At 38.3% G+C, this 19447-nt stretch overlaps 1 protein-coding gene across 1 annotated transcript in view; it reads right to left on the bottom strand.

The window, feature by feature from the left end:
- Nucleotides 1–19447, bottom strand: part of ITGB3 (integrin subunit beta 3) — a 68483-nt gene that overhangs the window by 36071 nt on the left and 12965 nt on the right. Inside the window, exons 2-4 of the mRNA XM_051994929.1 lie at nt 14672–14757; nt 4743–4938; nt 602–854 (exon numbers count right to left, since the gene is read on the bottom strand). Of these exons, the coding sequence (XP_051850889.1) occupies nt 602–854; nt 4743–4938; nt 14672–14757 (535 nt within the window). The remainder of the gene's footprint in view (nt 1–601; nt 855–4742; nt 4939–14671; nt 14758–19447) is intronic.

Below are 19447 nucleotides of genomic sequence, written 5' to 3'. Positions count from 1 at the left end.
CTAACATATATAAGACTGCTTGCCATCTAGGGGGAGGAGGTGGAGGGAGGGAGGGGAAAAATCGGAACAGAAGCGAGTGCAAGGGATAATGTTGTAAAAAATTACCCTGGCATGGATTCTGTCAATATAAAGTTATTATAAAATAAAATAAAATAAAAAATAAAAAAATAAATGCTAGCTGTATCCCCCTGGGCAAATCACTTAGTGACCACCTCAGTTTCCTCATCTCTAAAAGGGGATAATAATAGTACCTACCTTCCCAGGCTATTATTAGGATCAAATGAAATAACATGTACAGTGATTTGTAAACTATAGAAGTACTAGTGGGTATTATTATTATTATCAGCAGCATAATCATTATTCTTAGGACACTGAGAAATTTCCTTTGATTTTCCACACTACCTTGCCTCCTTTCATTTGAAGATGAATAAAAGCATGTAATACCTTTAATTGACTAGATCAGCCCAATTTCTCATATGGCAAAGCTGAGACAAAGAGGAAAACTCCTACCCTTGACCAACCAGAAAAGCTGCCACAATTCCAAACACAGGAGTCACTCCTGTCTAGTGCTCTGTCCAGCACCCCAGTGGCAGAGACTTACTCATAGCAAGGGTTTTTGAGGGCCTCCGGTGGAGAGATGTACATGTATGGGGATATGGGCTTGTCCACAAAGGCTCCAAAGCCTATGCGTAGATTACTGGTAAGCTTGCGCATCTCAGAGGCAAGCTTAGTCCCCAGAGACTGGATTTTTTGCAGATCATCCCGCATAGAGTTGGACAGATCCATCAAATAGTAGATGTCTACTGGGTAATCTTCCACCTGCCGCACTTGCACTGAGAAGGTCTGGGAATCATCTGGAATAGAGGGAGGCAGAAGTTTCAGTACAGTCTCCAAGGCATAGATAGTAACTGTAAGACGATGACTCTGGCTTTCCCTTTCAGTTCAGGGGCCATCTCTTTCCTAAAACCTTTCCAGATTGCTATCCCATTCTCCAGTTCTCATCACTAATGCTCTCATTCCCTCAAATGACTTAATTTTTAAGTCTGTGTCAGTTAATCAACAAGCAATTATTGAGCACCTGCTATATACCAGGCATTTTGCTAAGCACTGAGAATACCCCCCCAAAAAAAGGGCAAAAAATATTCTAGGCTTTCAAGGAACTTGTGGTATAATGGGACCAGGATTGTCCTTCAATTCTGAGACTGTGACATTCCACGAGCCACAGATAATTCTATGAGATTAATAATTGCTATTAAATCAGTGATAGGTTTTTATAATGGGCATTTTGGAATTGTTGAAGCTAGGAAATATAATTAGATTTGGATAGAAATCCTGTCTCATGACATTTACTACCTATGTAATTCTGAATAATTCACTTAACTTTTCAACCTCAGTTTCCTCATTTGTAAAATGGGGATGATAATAGCATTCATTTCAGTGTTTTTGTGAGAATCAAATGAAATAACATGTAAAGTCCTTTGTAAATCTTAAAAAGCTATAGAAATGTTAGTGATTATCATCATCATCATCATCATAATCAATAATGTTTTATTAAGCCCCAGATACTGCACTAGGTGCTAGGAATACTGAGACAAAATTACTCAAGATGCTTTCAGACTAATGTAATGAGGGTTAGGGAATATATACATATATACACTTATATATGTGAGTACACATATGTGTGTGTGTATCTACATGGAGGGAGGAGAGAGAGACAGAGACACAAAGAGAAAGAGAGACAGCGACAGAAAGGCAGAGACAAAGAAAGAAAGGTGAGGAGAAATTGTGCTTCAAGCATGGGGGAAAGCTGATGCATAAGCTCAGAGGAAGAAAATGGAGAGTCCTGAGAGAGAACAGTAAAGCTAGCTTGGGGAGTTACAAGGCTGGGGGAAAGAAAGATTGAAAAGATAGGATGGAATTGTGAAGAGCTTTAAATGTCAAACAGAGGAGCAGATATTTAATCCTAGAAGTAAAAGAGAGCCATGGGAGTTTATTGAACAGAGGGAAGTATTATAATAAGACCTGCTCTTTAGGAAAATCATTTTGGCAGCTATGTGGAGAAAGATTTAGAGTAGGAAAAGTAAGACTGAGAGCTCAATTAAGAGGCTGATAAAATAAGACAGCAGAGAGATGACAGGAGTCTGAACTAGGGTGATGACTACATGAATGGAGAGAAAAACACTGTAAGTTTCCACATTAGCTCGGACCAAATATTCTTTCTTTTATTCAATCCCAGACTCAGCTTATTGTCAGATATACTTACCAAACATGTAAACTCCTTGAGGACAGACTTTTACTTTTGGTTTTGTCTTTGTATTGCCAATACAATGTCTTAGACATTATAGTTACTTAATAAATGTCTTTTTTAATTAACCTGAATTGTTAAATCTCTCAAAAGCCTGTTCAAAATTGACCTCCACCAGGAAGTCTTACCAAATTAACATCCCTCTTTCAGAACATCCTATATTATGGTTTCTCTCAGTATTGACAGAGGTTTTTTGTTGGATTCATTTGCACATTGTTTTCCCATTGATCTTTAATTAATTATTTGTTTTTGGCTCATCATAAGGAAGAACTTTCTAATCATGAGGGTCATTTGCCAATGGAAAGGATTGTCCTGTGTGGGAATTGGGTGAACCACACTGACTCTATTTTCTGACTCAGTTCTGGAACTAGCTCACTTCCTTTTCTGTCCAATTATGGGTTTAATGCAACTTTTATCTTGTGAGAAAACTCTATTTAATTATGATAATTGGGAAAAAAAACTTTTATCTTTGTGTTGGGAAGCTGGACCATTTCTATCTGTTGCTTAGAGACCCTTGGGATCTAAATTATGCTGACCAGAAACCCAGTCAGATTCAAGAGATTTTCTCACAATTGTATATCTCAAGCAACCTATATGTCTTATCTGAGAAATGGCCCCATATTGGTCAGTTACTGTTTCTTTAATTGAATATTAACAATTGGCTGTTGTTGTGGATGTTCAGTAGTTTCAGTCATGACCAATTCTTCATGACCCCATTTGGGGTTTTCTTGACTAAGATACTCAAGTGGTGAACCACTTCCTTCTTCATAGCAGGAGTAGGACACCCCTTTTTATTATTTCAGGGAAATGCACCTAATTGCTCTTCCCCTCTCAACTTGGAAAGCCCCTGATCTTTCCTTCAATCAGAAATTAAATTACCTAATTTTATATTCTGGTTAATTGTAGGTTTTAATGGACTGGATTTATTTAATTGTTTTTAATTGATAAAAATCTATCACACTCTGTTCAAGGTCTTGTTTAGAAATCATAGAGCTTGGATTGTTTCCTCAGATATTATCTACCACATTTATAAAGTAATATGATGTTTATTAGGCACCTTAAAGAAAAAAGATTCTTGCACTGGGTATGTACTAGACTAGCAGACATCTGATGTACTTTCCAATTCACATTTACCTTATTCCCTTTACTTTACCTTATTCTTTACAATTTACAAAGAAGTTACCCCCCCCCAATCTTGTGAGACAGATAATGCAAGCCATTTCATCTCCATTTTACATAAGTGATAACTGAGATCCAGAGAGATTGACTTCTCCAGAGTCAAACAATTAGAAGTTCATGGAATTTAAACTCAGGTTTTTCCTCTCAGAAAACTAGGTGACACAATGGATGGAATATCAGGCTTGGAGACAGGAATACATGAGTTCCAATCAGGTATCACAAGACCCTAGGTAAATCCTTTAACCTATTTGCCTCAGTTTCCTCATCTGTAAAGGAAATAGCTAAAACCACTCCAGTATCTTTGCAAAGAAAATTCCAAATAGGATCATGAAGAGATGGACATGACTGAGTGATTGTCTGAAAGAGGAGAGTGCAATTTGTTCAGTTACATTGTTAGAAATAGAAGAAGAGTTCAGATCTAAATTTACCTGATATCAAAGCCAGTATTCTTTCCCCTAAACCATGTTGCTTCTCCATGATTTCAGTAAGTGCATATTGTTTCCTTAATGAAACTATAATTTCCCTGGGGACAGGGACCTTTTCTTTTCTTTCTTTGTACCTTGGCAGAGCCTGTAACATGATTCTGTACAATGTAGCATTTCAATGAGATGCCTGATGATGTATGATGTAACCAGGTCTTTTATATGTGCTCTGTCCTCTTACTTATCCCTAAGCACCCTCTGTTCTCTTCCTCATGTCTCAAGCCTTTCTTCTCCAGTCACTGTACATTCTTTTCTCCTTTACCCCCACTTTCCATTCTCCAGACTCTGATTTTTCCTCTTTGTCTCATTTATCACTAATGAGAGCCTAGGACCTGAATCAAACAAGACTAGATTATAAGCAGATTGAGAACAGGGATCGTGGTATCTATTTTTGGGACATTCTTCATTGCCTGGCACATAGCTCCTTGGTACATTATTGATTTGATTAGAAAGTTAAACTCAATGTTCATAAATGGGCAATATTAATCTCTATCCTGATCCCCCCATTCCTCTATTTTGATATATCTTTATCCCTTATCCCCCATTTTCTCTTTCTTCATTCTTGCAACCCCAAATCTTTACTCCTCCATAATTCTTTCTTCTCCTCCAACATACACTACTTCCAAACCACACATCTAATTTGCATCACTTTTATTACTGTATCCCACATACTCAATCCCTGTCATGAACTCTTTGGTTCCTGGTATTTACAGCCACCCATGCTGTGTCCACCTGCCCAGGATTTACCTGAATGGGGTGGGAACCCTATGTCTTACCTGGCCTCAGTCGAAGTTCAATTTTCTGGGGGCTGACTTGAGTGATCTTGGAACTATCTCCAGAACCAGTATTACTGAGAGGTCTAGCTTCCAGAATAGTGATTTGACTGACCGGAAATTCAATAGATTCAAGGGCACATCCTTCTTTCAGCAGGTTCTCTTTCAGGTCACAGCGGGAAGGCCCTGGAGCCAGGTCCTAGAAGACAGGAGCCCCCAGACTCAAATTTTGGACTAGAGTCAATGCTAATATCCTTCTACTTTCAGAGATCTGCGACAACCACTACTCTTGTCCAAGAGCTTTGAGTGCTTCAATAGACTTGGAATAGAAAATGCTATCTGCATCCAGATAAAGAATTATAGGAGATTCAATATGGACCAAATCATAGTATTTTCACCATTCTTGCTTGTTTGCTTGCTTGGTTTTTCTTTTTCATGTTTTTTCTTCTTTTGGTCTGATTTTTCATGCACAATATGACAAATATGGAAATATGTTTAAAAGATTCACACATATTTAATCTATATTAGACTGCTTGCTCTCTTGAGGAGGGGATGGGTAAGAGAGGGAGGAAGAAAAATTTGGAACACAAAATCTTACAAAAATGAATGCTGAAAATTATCTTTATATGTATTTGGAAAAGCAAAATACTTTTGAAGTTTGAGTGTTCTCTAAGATGCACTAGAATACTGGAGAGGAGAATGAAATGAAAAAAACAGACAAATTGAGGCAACAAAAGGCTACAGGAGATGTTTGTACAAGAATGGGATTAAAAGATAATAGATTTTCATCTGGAAGAGACCTCAAATGTTATCTAGTCCAAAGAGTTCATAAACTAGGTTTTGTGAATATTTTAGTATATGTATGTATATACATATATATTGATTGCTGTTTCAGTGAACTTTATTTCCCTTGTGACCCTATATTTTTTTTTCAAGTACTTAAGAACATTATTCTGAAAAAGGGTCTGTTTACCAGACAACCAAAGAGGCCTACAATACCCCCAAAAAAGAAAGAAAAAGAAAAAAGGATAAGAACCTCTGATCTCATCCAATCTTGTTATTTCACAGATGAAAAGTCAAAGCAAAAAAGATTCAGCGTCTTGTCCAAGATCAAAACATATGAAGAAGCAGAGGTGGAATTCTTGAACTTAAATTCATTGCTTTTTTGGAAATATCTTTCCAGATATAGTAACAGGGCTTCTTAAACTTTATCCATTCACAACCCTTTTTTGCCTGAAAAAAATTTTACATGATCCTGGGCATATGGTTATATAAAATAGATATACAAATCAAACATTTATTGATAATAAATCATAATTTTGTGACTCCACATAGTTAGAGATACATATGGGGTCTCAATCCACAGTTTAAGAAGTTAGCGGGGGTAGAGTATTCTGCCTGAAATTGGCTGGACACATGCATATCAGATCATTAATCTGAGGACCCAAGGAACTGAAAATCACAGTACAATTATTCCGCTTTTAGGCATCCTAACAAACACCCATTAAATCTTAAAGGAATCCTTTCCATGGCACATGTTAGTATATATGGGATTTTTTTGGGAGGGGGGGAGGAGAAGATATGTAAGTAGCATGGCTTATTAAAAAAGGATGCTGCACTAGAAATCAAAAGACCAAAGCTGTAACTAGGACAAAACCACCAGGGCTTTGGTCCAGGACACCAACAGGAACTTTCTTCATACAGTAAGTTACTTATACCTCCTTTCCTTCTGGTCCACCCCGGGTCGCATTGCTATATCACCCCTCTCCTTCAGTTACTTTCTTCTAAAAGTTGGAAGTGGAGGGGAAGTAAAAGACCATCAGCCATACTACAAGAGCACAATATAGATTCTCTGGAACATAGCAGACCTCTCTCTTGATATCTTCTTCTAGAGCTAACTGTCCTCTGCTGTGCCATTTTCCTCTTTGAATTTATTATAAAAACAAGAATTTTTAGGTATAGCTCTGCAAAAGACCGACATTCTAATAAAGGGCCTAGCACTAACTAGGCTAGTCAGTCCCCCTGTCTGGATTCCAGTTTCTTCCCCTGTAAAATGAGGGGATATATCTCTAAAGTCACTTCCAGCTCCCACATTCTTTGAATATGAGCCCAGATATGGATGGGATCAATCCATGGGAACCAAATGCTAGCATGAGGATAACTGATTTAAAAACTGGAAAACCCCATCTATGACCTATTTTCCTATACAAACTCCCCTTCTTTCCAAATCAGACAGCCATCTATCCCAGGAGAAGAGGCAGGATGGAATTGTGGATAGAGCTGGGCTTGGATTCAGGGGAAATTGAGTTTGTCTTTCCTTTGGAACATATTGACCATTTGACGCTGAGCAAGGCATATAACCTTTCTGAATTTAAGTTTATTTGTAGTAAATATAGATAATAGGTCCTAGGCATTTAGGTGGCAAAGTGGAAAGAACACTGGATCTGACCTCAGGAAGACTCATCTTCCTTAGTTCAAATATGACCTCACACTCTTCCTAGTTATGTGACCCTGGGCAAGTAACTTTACCCTATTTGCCTCAGTTTCCTCATCTGTAAAAAAGAGCTAGAGAAGGAAATAGCAAAACATTCCAGTATCTTTGCCAAGAAAACCCCAAATGGGGTCATGAAGAATTGTATATGACTGAATAATAATAACAATAGTACTTACCTCACAGGATGTAGGGGGGCAGCAAATGAGATAATGCCTATAAAACACTTTGCAACCTTACAGAACTATTCAAATGCTTGCTATCATTTTTTATTATTATCATTATTGTTGTTATTATCATTTTTAATTACTTTCATAGGATGTCAATCTCATTAGCTTCTCTGTAGCATAAAGACCAATGTAGAGGAGTAAGAAGGTAGAGTAGGAACAGCACTGGGAAAAGTCACATTGAGAAAGTTTGAGAACAAAATGTCAACCTCAATGTTATATATGTCAGGAGGAATGGGCAGAGTTCTTCCTCCAAAAGGAATTCATAAATTGTTAAAATAAGAAACAACTTAAAGATCATCTAATTTAATTCTGTTCATTTTACTGATGAAGGAACTGAGACCCACAAACATCTAGTAATTTGTCAAAGAACATTTGATAGTTACTGATAGTTATTCATAGGATCGTAGGATTCAAGATTGGGAGAGGCAATAAAGACTATCTAGTCTTTTTTGTATCATAGACTCTTCTAACAGACTAATGAAACCTATGGATCAGTTGCCTCAATAATATTTTTAAACCAAAGGAAAAAAGATTATGAAGAAAACTAATTAGATTTGACCAAAAGACAAAAATCACAAAGAATAGGGCAGGACAGCTAGGACTTTGACCCAGGGCATGAACACAGGTAAGGAAATTGCTAAATAAAGTGAGCAGAACCAAGAGAACATTATAAATAGTAACAAGATTATGTGATGATCATTTGTGATAGACTTGGCTCTTTGCAAGGAGAAGGAGGAGGAAGAGGATGAGAAGGAAGAAGAGGCAATTCAAAGCAATTTCAATAGACTTGAGATGGAAAGAGCCATCCACATCCAGAGAGAGAACTATGGAGAATGAATATTGATAAAAGCATAGTATTTTCACCTTTTTTATTGTTGTTGTTTGCTTGTCTGTTTTTTTTTCTTTCTCTCAGTTTTTTTTGCTCAGCATGATGAATATGGAAATATGTTTAGAAGAATTGAACATGTTTAATCTATACTGGATTGCTTGCTGTCTTGGGGAGGAGGGGAGAGAGAGAAAGAGGGAGAAAAATTTGAAACACAAGATTTTACAAAGGTGAATGTTGAAAGCTATTTTTGCATGTATTTAAGAAAATAAAAATAATGGGGTTTTTTTTGTTTTTTTTTTTTAAAGGACTGGGCATTATGGTTAGCACTGGGGCATGAGAAACAGGAACTAAAATGGCCCCAATTCAAATACCTTTCCCATGTGGCTAAATGAAGGAGTTTATTTTCCTAAACTAAACATAGTTGTAATGGGTTTTGTTTTTTCTTGCCTTTTCAGTGGGAGTGTTTCAAAGAGGGAGGGAGGAGAGAAAGAATTTGGAAGTGAAAATAAAATTGAGTTTATTTAAAAAAAAAAAAAAAAAAAGGAAATACCCTCTCTAGCACTGAATGCCTAATGTATGAGACAAGAAGAATCCCCCTTCTAAATTCCATTACCTCTGACCCTAACCAGGACATGAGAGAATATTTCAGAGGTTATTTCAGCTTTGGGTACACATTCTCCCTTCAATGACCCTGCTTTGGGGGCCTGAAATGTTCTTCGTCCTCTGCCTTTTTGGTAGTTCTGTATTCCTCAAAGACTCAGCTCAAATCTCCCTTCTTTAGAAGGCTTTTTCCAGGTCTCCTCACTGCTAATCTTTTTGATGATTCTTTCTAATTTATCTTAAATATATATATAGGTGTTTTCACATAGCCATCCTCATTAGATTGTGAACTCCATCAGGGTAGAGATTAGTTTTTTTTTCCCTTTATTTCCCAGAACCTTAGCCCAGTGTCTGACACACTGTGAGCTTTTAATAAATGCCTGCTGACTAACTGATTGCAAATTTCCTCTATCCCCCCTCTTTCAACCCTGTTTCTATTTTAAAAAATGTCCACCTTATCAAAGACTCCAGCTGACCACAAGGTCCTAAAGGGAGAGAGCCTCATCCCAAAAAAGGCCAAAAATAGGTGAACCAAGAGGCAGATGGGAAAGGCTCTTTTCAGCTGCCTACTAGAGAGGGGAAGGGAAGGGAGAGACCGGAGAACATCAAGTCACAATAAGCTGTGAGTTAGAAGGCCAGAAGAAGCAGTGTAGAATGCAGTTATCCAGGAATTAGCCAATCTCTCTTTCCAAAAGTAATAGTTTTTCAAGGAAGTGGAGCCAACATGTTTGGCTCTGCTGCTGGTCCTTATAGTTTGTTATGAATTTCCTCAGAGATCTAAACACTGAAAAATAAAAACTGTTTCCCACCCCTTTATCACTCTTTTTCATGGTCACTGACATCAGGGGTCAGGATTATAATTACACAGGGCTGCTCTTCAGCTCAGCACTCATTGATAACACTTAGACCAAACAGGCAGGCAGTGATCTCAGCAGCAGACTCAGTCAGTATTTATTAAAGCTTACTTTCTATGTGCCAGGTACTCTGCTAAGTACTGGAGATGCGAAGAAAGGCAAAAATATGGCCCCTGCTTTCCAAGAACTCACCTTCTAACAGGGGAAACAATGTTACTTATTTAATCCTCATAACACCTCAATAAGGAAAGCTGATATCTCCATTTTTGTTGTTATTCAGTTTTTTTCAGTCATTTCAGACCTCATTTGGAGTTTTTTTTGGCAGAGACACTGGAATGGTTTGCCACTTGCTTCTTTAATTTATTTTACAGATGAGAAAACTAAGGCAAGCAGGGTGAAGTGACTTGCCCAGGATCATACAGTAAGTCTCTGAGACCAGATTTGAATTTAAGAAGAATCTTCCTGACTCCAGGCCAGATACTCTATCCACTGTGCTACCTAGCTATTTATCTCCATTTTACAGATGAGGAAACTGAGGCTGAGAGAGGTTAAGGGAATTCAATCTTCACAACAGCTCTATAATGTAAGTTCTCCAGGTGAGGAATCTAAGGCTGAGAGAAACGAAATTACTTTTCTAGGGTCACAATGCCAGTGTTTGAGGTTTTGAACTAAGGAATTCTTGCCCCCAAATTTAGCACTCTATTCACTAGACCATCTAACTGTTTTCTTACTTAGAAAAGTCATTTTGGAGACAGATAGTTGAGGCAGTAGATGGAACACTAGCTCTAGAGTCAAGGGAACCTGAGTTCAAATCCAATCTCAGACATTTACTAGCTATGTGATCCTGTGCAATCACTTAACCCTGATTATCTTCTCCTACCCCACATTCCCCCCCCCCAAAAAAAAAAGAAAGGTCATTTTTTTAACCACTCAGACTGAAAAAGTAATAGAAAAGAGGAAAAGGATAGAAGTAGGAAAAAGGTAGAAAATAGGGATAATACTCCAGAGAACTACTACCACCATGATACAATGAGAAGATGATCAAATCATGTGGAGGCTAGAAAAGTGACCTCTAAGTCATTCAATAAGATGGGGAGAAAGCTCCCTTCTAAAATTAAATATGCTTGCTGAACCAGATATGGATCTACCTATGACAAAGAAAAATGAAAACACCCTGTTACATGTTATAAAAAAAGAACTCTTAGCTGGGAGGCTGAAGACCTTAATTCAAATGTGTCTTGCAACCCAATTACTAGGTGACTTAGCTTCCCTATAATATTTCCCATCTCTAAATGAGATTAATGCTGAAAGAAGCATCCTCGTTTATTGTTCAGCTGATCATCATGTCCGACTCTTCATGACCTTGTGGATTATACAGTCTATGGGATTTTCTTGATAAAGACACTGAAGCAGGTTGCTATTTCCTTCTCCAGTTCACTTTACAGATGAGAAAACTGAGGCAAACAGAGTTAAGTGACTTGCCCAGCATCACACAGTTAGTGTCTGAGGGCAGATTTGAACTCAGGTTTTCCTGAATGCAGGCCTAGCTCTTTATAGATTGTGCTACCTAGCAGCCCACAAATAATTGATTTAAGTTCACATAATAACCACGCATCAGAACATGAGCTTGAAATAAGGTCTCCTGACTCCCAGCCAAAGGCTTTCTTTAGAACAGGAAGCAGCTAGTCATCCCTTATCTTTGCCTTGTGACTAGCCTGTTTCTTTTCCCAGCATACATCCTTTACTTCTTTTCTTTGAAGTTCCCATTGGTTGTATTCTGTAGCTTGCTCCTGCCAAACACGTACCCCTTTGTTACTTTCTGAGTGATATTAGTTTTTAATTCTTTAGAGATTACTATATGTTTCACTGCTGTAGAACAAGGTCAGTAGAATGGTGGTATTTAAAAATGGGTCTTTGTTTCCATAGGGTCACTAAAGGAAATTTGCAATTTCCCAAAGGCAATCTAACATATGCTCTCCTCCTAGGCATGTGGTAAATTTTATAATTTTTTTCCTAAGTTTCAACTTAGATGGGATGGTATTGGAAGGAAAGCAGCAAGGCTGAAAGGTCATTTGTTATACTTCAAACATTCCAATAATAACATACAAATACTAGGGATTGCTCACTCTTAATTTTCTCTGGTTTATACACTTTCCTCAATCCAAAGTAGTTTGTGTCTTTTGAAGATTTTACAATCTATTTTTCAAGATCCTCCCATGATGAGATGGGAAGGAAGAAATAGGGAACAGGAGATTTCAATCTGGACAGTAATTGGAGAGGGTGAAGTTTCTGTGTTATAAGCAATAATATTAGAAATCTAAGATCACTTCTTCACAACTGAAAGGGACAGGGGCAATTCAACAGATAAATGGGGAAAAAAATCCCACACCTCAAATTGTATGAGCCTGGTGGACTAGACATAGGTGTACATATGGCAAAGGTAAATGAAAGTACCCATCCATATACTCTGTGGGACTTTTGCCTGTGCATAGGGAATGCCCTCCTGCTTAGAGAATTATCAGGAAAGAATTCTGGATTTCTGCTTCCTCTCTCTCTAACCAATGTATTCTTTCCTTCCTATATCCCCCCCTACTATTACCCACAAGTATTTCCCATTGATACATTTTATTTCCCATTAAACCTGGCTTCCTTTATCCTTTCCCTCTCTTTTCCCCTTTTCCCTCTATATCTTTCCCCATCTCCTCGCCTTATTCAATGACAGTCATATTTTTTTTACTAAACCACAGAATTTCTAATTCTCCCATTTCTACTTTCTAAGGGAATTTCTTAGCTGGTTTCCTGATTGGCTCCTCCATGCAAACATCCTCATCGCCTCATTCTCCACTCACGAAATACCAGCACTCAGCATTCCCTGAACACAAGCACGAAATTTGTCAGGCTTTCCTTGGTGTCCTACATTGGTATCTCCAAAAAATAGTTTCTTTATCTAAGAGCCACATCCCCCATTTCCTTAGCAGGAATTCCCACACACAGGGACCATACCCACTCAGAACAGTAGAAGTGATGAGATCAAGAATGGGATGATGCTGCGCTTTTCCTAGATCTGTTTAGTCCTGAAGGAGAGTGACTGGACTTGTGATTTCTTGGAGAACTTCCTCTACCAAAGCAAGTCCTGCTTTCTCTGCCTCTTCCTGCTGGAGCACTGAGAAATTAAGGTTTTTGTCCAGTGTCATACAGCTAAAGTGACTCTTAAACTCAGAAGCTTCTTAGGTCCTTAACTATTTCTATTTTTCCCTAATTTGGTGCAGGGGAAGAGAACAGACATTAAGAAGTGATCTCAGATTTCTGTTATGTTGCTTATAACACAAACTTCACCCCCTCCAATTACTGTCCAGGTTGAAATCTCTCCTTCCTTATTTTTTCCTTCCCATCACATCGTGGGAGGGGCTTGAAAAATAGATTGTAAAATCTTCAAAAGAAAACCAAAAAAAGGCTGAAGTTCAGAGAGGAGGAGTAGGGAGAATGAAATGGGAAATGGGAAAGCCATATGAGACTCAGGGGAATGTAAGATGGGCTGGGTAGGGCAGGGCAGGGATAAAGAGAAAAGCATTTCTCTCATCTAGAAATGTTTCATTGGCTCATCTAAGACAATGTGACTCAGATGAGTTATATCTCAGAACAGGACTCGTGCAGAGAAACACTGAGGCCAAAACAGAGGGCAAAGCCAAGTCCTGCTGACCCAGTTGTCCTTTTGCTCTAGGATAAGTACATATTCCCTTCTCTGGCTCCCTGATCAGACCTAAAGAGATTTCCTGTTCTGGAAACTCTCAGAAGAGATCAGTTACCACTGGTACATCAGAAAGTAGCTCTGGGATGAAGAAAAAAGGAGGCAATAAGTCTAGGTTAAGTGGTTAGAAAGTCTTGTCCTGAGGATGTAACTGGAATGGGGATAGTTCCATTTCTTGGAGAGAAGATGGAAAGCTCCTTCTGGGGATAGGTTCAAAAGAATATAGACTGGAGGAGGCTTCAGGGAACCATTAGTCATGGCCCTCAGTTTTGAGATGAAGATAATGACCGGAAAACATTATCCCAGGTCACATAAGTGTGAATACCAAAGTCAGTCAGTTAACATTTCAATCAGTAAAGATTCATTAAGCGCCTACTATGTGCCAAGCACTGTACTGAGTGGTAGAATCAGGATTCTAATGTTTTGGTGACAAACCCAGTTTATTTTCTAGCACTTGTATTTCATCATTAAAAAAAAAAAAATATGTCAGAATCCCATCAACCTTACATCACAAGCCTTATGTATTGCTGGGTTAGCTGGAATTGTTAATTAGCCTCTTCTTATCATCACAGATTCTCTGTGCCCCAGTCCTAAAGAAACATTCATGCCCTCAGAAATATTCATATTCTTGGATATTACAAACAACAGACCCATGCCTAGACATAGCTAATCTCACCACTCCAAGCAACAGAATCAGAAGCTTTGACCCAAAATTTCTTTCAAAATAAACATCTTCCTAACTCTTGAGGAAAATGTCTTCTTCTCTATGCATTATTCATTCTTGAGATTTCTAGGGACAAGCAGCTCCACCTCCAAATGCTACTTTATATTCTCTTTCTCCTTATAGAATCCCATGTCATTCCTTTATTTTTCCCCATAATTCCATTCCCAAAAGAAGGTCACCAAGGAGAGAAAGGGACCACTGCCCATTTGTAGGTAATACTAGGGTATCCAGATAGAGTGAAATAGAGTGCAGCGTCTGGTTCCTAGGTTCTATTCGTGGTTGTCCCAGGAAGCTATATAGGACTGAGAAAGTCCATTCCTTAAATCAAGCTTCCATTTTCTTCCACATCAGCAATAAACAGAACTCTCCCTAATCTCCTATCTAATGGGAAGCTCCTAGACACTCCCGAAACAAGAACTAATTAAGCAGATAGGTGGGGAGATGTCTGCTGCTTACCTCATCTGAGCACCAGGCACATAGAGGGCTCACAGCAAGGCACTGCTGGCAGGAACTCACCCCCCGGGTGGTACAGACATTGGCTCCTGGAAAAAAAGATATAAAGGGATTAAAGATTAGTTGGGGTGACATATGTAATTATGACCTGCTTCATTATATTTGAGTTTCCAGAGATATAAATCATTTTTTCCTTCTCTACACACACACACACACACACACACACACACACACCTTGCCCTGTCTTCCTCCACTTGAATACTTCCTAATCTAACCCAAAATAAGATAAATAAACATGCCTAGGTTTTAAATCAGTCAGATATAGTCAGCAGATATAGTCAGTATACAGACCACTGTATACGATGGTGGTTTAATGGATAGAATACCAGGCCTGGAGTCAGGAATTATTAATTAGCAAGTTCAGATCTTACTAATTCTTCCTAAGTTCAAATCCAGCCTCAGACACTTACTAGCTGTGTGACCATGGGGCAGCCACTTCACCCTATTTACCTCAATTTCCTTATCTGTAAAAATGAGCTGGAGGAGCAGCTAAGTGGTACAGTGGATAGAGCACCAGCCCTGAAATCAGTAAAACCTGAGTTTAAAATCTGGCCTCAGAATCTTAACGCTTCTTAGCTGTATGACCCTGAGCAAGTCACTTAACCCCAATTGCCTGGGGGGGGGGGGGGGGGGAAATAGACCTAGAGATGGCGATCTTTGCTAAGAAAACCCCTAATGGGTTCACAAAGAATTGGACACAACTGAAAATAACTGAATAATAACAAAACAACACTATGTACAACACAGACCTATAATAATCACAAGAGTAGGGGGAGGTAATGAATGAACAGAAATACAAAAAGAGAGGAAATAAAATACCTTTAAACAGGACTTAGAGCTAAATCCTTTAAGCCTATCTGGCCCAACCCCTTCATTTTATGGATGAAGAAACAAAGGCATAAAGAGATAAACTGATGCATGGTATGGTAGAAAGAAGCTTAGATGTGGGATCAGAACACCTAGGTGGAAGTTTTGTCTCCATATATCATTTACTAGTTTTATGATCTTGACATTGGACCTCAGTTTCCATTATAAAAATGGGGATAATATCTGGCCTTATAGCTGTGATCAGCACAGCATAATGTAAAGAAACAGCCATCTTTGAAGTCAAGATTTAGGTTCAAGACCTGCCTCATTCACTTTGTGACCAAAAAAGAGACTTAATATTTCTGTCCCAAGCAGAGTCTAAATTCTAATGAGTCTCCAGATCAAAATTCCCAATGGAGGCAAAATCAGAATAATAAAAAAATAAATAAATAAAAATAAAGTTGTCCTGCCTACCACACAGAATTGTTCTGGGAACCAAATAAAATATACAGCAAAGCATTTTTTAAATGAAAAATCGAAATTTGAAATTGTTATTTTTACTGTTAATTCCTCTACATTCCAACTGGGGACACACCCAATGCAGCTGCACTATTTGCACCTGCCTATTTATGCTACCTCCTAAAACCTGCTCTTTCCAAGAGATCCTAAAAGCCTACGGCTGAGGAAAGCAGGAGGCCAAGCCGGAGGGGAAAAGGAGGACCTCCTGGAAACCTCTCAAACATCCTCCCTTTCCTTTTCCTAAGGGCAAAGGAATAAGGAATAAATTCTAGAATTTGGCTCTACTATTCCAAGATTAGATGTCACTGTAATGCTCTCCAGAAACCAGAGAAACATTGATGATAGGGGAAAGTGGGACAGCCAAATTAGGACTGGAAATACTAAACTGAAGGGCAAAGGTACAGTTGGCTTTTTCAGGAAAATCCCTCTTCCTCAGCTTAGATCAACTTCTCTGACTGATCTCTCCCACTTCCAAATTCTCATAGTGCTTTACCTGGATCTCTACCCCGAATTTATCTTGATCTCCCCCAAAGCAAAGTTATCTGTGTACCCAATCTTCCCTTGTAATCTCTAATATAGATTGTAAATTCCTTGGGAGCAGTACCTATGTCATGTCTAGATTTGTATAAGAAGTGACTAGCATTGTGCTTTCTTAATTAGTGTGTTAAATCAAACCAGCTTCTTCCAAGTAAACCTTTTTTTCTTTTTTAAGGGAGATTTATTTAGATTTTTCTCCGTTTCCCAATGCAGTATTCAGAGATGCATATTATCAGGGCAAACTACTTTTCATAGCCAACTTTCTGTGACTGGTTATTTAAGCTGTTTCTTAAGTAGCCCTTTAGCCTCCCACTTGGGAGGAATTTTCCTGGATGTCAATGTGTTTTCCCTATGTCTCCTATAGTTCTTGGGCTGAAAAGATAGTCTCTCTGTCCATTTTACCAGAAAATTATAAAATTCTTCTTCACACACATGAGCACATTTCCAAACATTAGAAGGGAGGTGGACTAGAAAGCTTACCAAGGAGAACTGAATTCTATTAACTAGCCACATGATCTGGAGCAAGTCAGTTCTGCTACCTGGGTCTTATTTCCCTTATCTATAAAGTGAAGCATGAGGGCTAAATTATATTGTGGTCACGTGGTCTCTTCCCAACTAAAATACTCTGTGACTCTAAGATTTGACACTCCATTGCCAGTTTAGGGAGCCCAGATTCTTATCTCTGACCTCCAGCATCAAAGTCTATGATTTTCTATTCCATAAATGAAATTGCAGCTTATGAGTTGGTGTTATATTTCTCAGAGAAAGGCATATGGTACTGTATATGTATTAAAAGTATTCCCTGTGCACTCTAATACAACTTTCAATCTAGTATGTTGAGTACGCTAAAAGGCAGTTAACTCAAGTTCTAAGAGCTATATACTCTGTGTTTACTGGTATAGTTCATTAACCCCCATTGTTTATCTTCCCCCTAAACAGATGCAATTAGATAAAAGCAAAGGCATTTATTCAGAAGGCATAGTAAGAACAGTAACTACAAAACATCTCTTTTTCTCTTTTGTCCCCAATAAATATGAAACATACTTTCCCATGTATACACATCAGAAAAATGGTTACTGAGCATAATGGCAATTAGGCATATATTTAGGGAATACAGGTAGTCAAGGTAATTAAAGTCTCTACTACTACAGGATCTCAATGTATTTTCTCCCCTTGTGGAATCTTCATGAAGTTTCCCCTTGGGTACAGCTCTTCTAGTCTTGGTACTGGACAGTAATGACTCTGGAGGAAAGTTGGGCAGTCTTTTGTCTTAATTCTTACCTAGCTGATAGTCATTAAATGGGAGTAGCTTCAGACAAAGACCTGGAAAAGACCTTAATTTAGAAAGGTCACCATTATATCCTGAGCCATTGCCAGATTATCTTCACCTTTGTCTTGCCACTGGACTCTGGAGGATAGAGAAAGGCTGACAACTTTGTGCTACTTTGCTTCACTCAAATACAATCCATGAGCAAGTCAAGAATCACCCTCATACCCCCATATGCAAAAATGTTTGTGGCAACCCTTTTTGTGTGACAAGAAACTGGAAACTGAGTGGATGCTCATTTTTAGAGAATGGCTGAACAAGTTATGGTATATGAATGTTACGGGATATTACTGTTCTGTAAGAAATGACCAGCAGGATGAATACAGAGAGGCTTGGAGAGACTGACACGAACTGATGCTGAGTGAAATGAGCAGAACCAGGAGATCATTGTACAGGATAACATCAATATTATATGATGATCGATTCTGATGGACGAGGTTCTTTGCAACAGTGAGATGATTGAGATAAAGAGAGCCATTTATACCCAGAGAGAGGACTGTGGGAACTTGAGTGTGGATCACAACATAGCATTTTCATGCTTTTTGTTGTTGTTTGCTTGCATTTTATTTTATTTTATTTTTTGATTTGATTTTTCTTGTGCAGCACAATAATTGTATAAATATGTATGGCATATATTGGATTTAACATATATTTTTACCATGTTTAACATATATTAGATTACTTGCCATCTAGGAAGGGGGAAACGAGGAGGGAAATTGGAACACAAGATTTAGTAAGGGTTAATATTGAAACATTATCCGTGCATATGTTTTGAAAATAAAAAGCTTGAATTAAAAAGAGAGAGAATCATCCTCATGATGTCATTCCATCTCTTTAGGAAGGACAAACAACAGCCCCTCTACTAGACAGGTTACTCAGCTTCCAGAGTCTAATCCTCTCTGCAATTCACTTCTCACCTGTCAGAGCTAATTCTTTCTTAAAACCAAAGTCAGTTCTCTGCCACCAGAGGTCATATTCAGACAAGCTGTTTCCTGTGTCTAGTCATTGACTCACTATCCCTGCCTGATTGAAGAGCAGAATGCCTTCTGCTCCATCAAATGTAGCTCAAATTTTCAAACTGTTTGACTCATTTTTAAGGGCAATTAGTCACATGGCCAATAGCATTATCCTTTCTGGTTAAAAAAACAAACAACTTTCTACTCTTTGTAAAGGGATACAAAGTAAAGAGGCAAGAATGTGCTGAAGCTGCTGGATCCAATTCTTAAATTTTCAGCATAAGCATTGATATAGTGGAAATTAGCAAATTTCAAATTATGGATTTATTATGTTAATTATCTAGATTTAAGAAAATGAAGGCTAAAATGTTAATAATGCAGATTAAACTTAAGAGATCTTGATCAATATAAAAACCGCGAGAAGTAGGTGCTGTTATCAGCTGTTTTATAGTTGAAGAAACTGAGGCAAGCAGAGTTTGTTAAGTGAATTGCACACACCTAACAAGTATTTGTGCTGGTTTTGCATTCAAGTCTTCCTGACCCAGGACTAGTGCAACATTTAAATGTACCACC

Source organism: Antechinus flavipes, chromosome 4 (genome assembly GCF_016432865.1).
Source record: "Antechinus flavipes isolate AdamAnt ecotype Samford, QLD, Australia chromosome 4, AdamAnt_v2, whole genome shotgun sequence".
Lineage (NCBI taxonomy): Eukaryota > Metazoa > Chordata > Mammalia > Dasyuromorphia > Dasyuridae > Antechinus > Antechinus flavipes.
The sequence above is the reverse complement of the archived record's forward strand: the minus strand, read 5'-3'. Positions and strand labels throughout refer to the sequence as shown.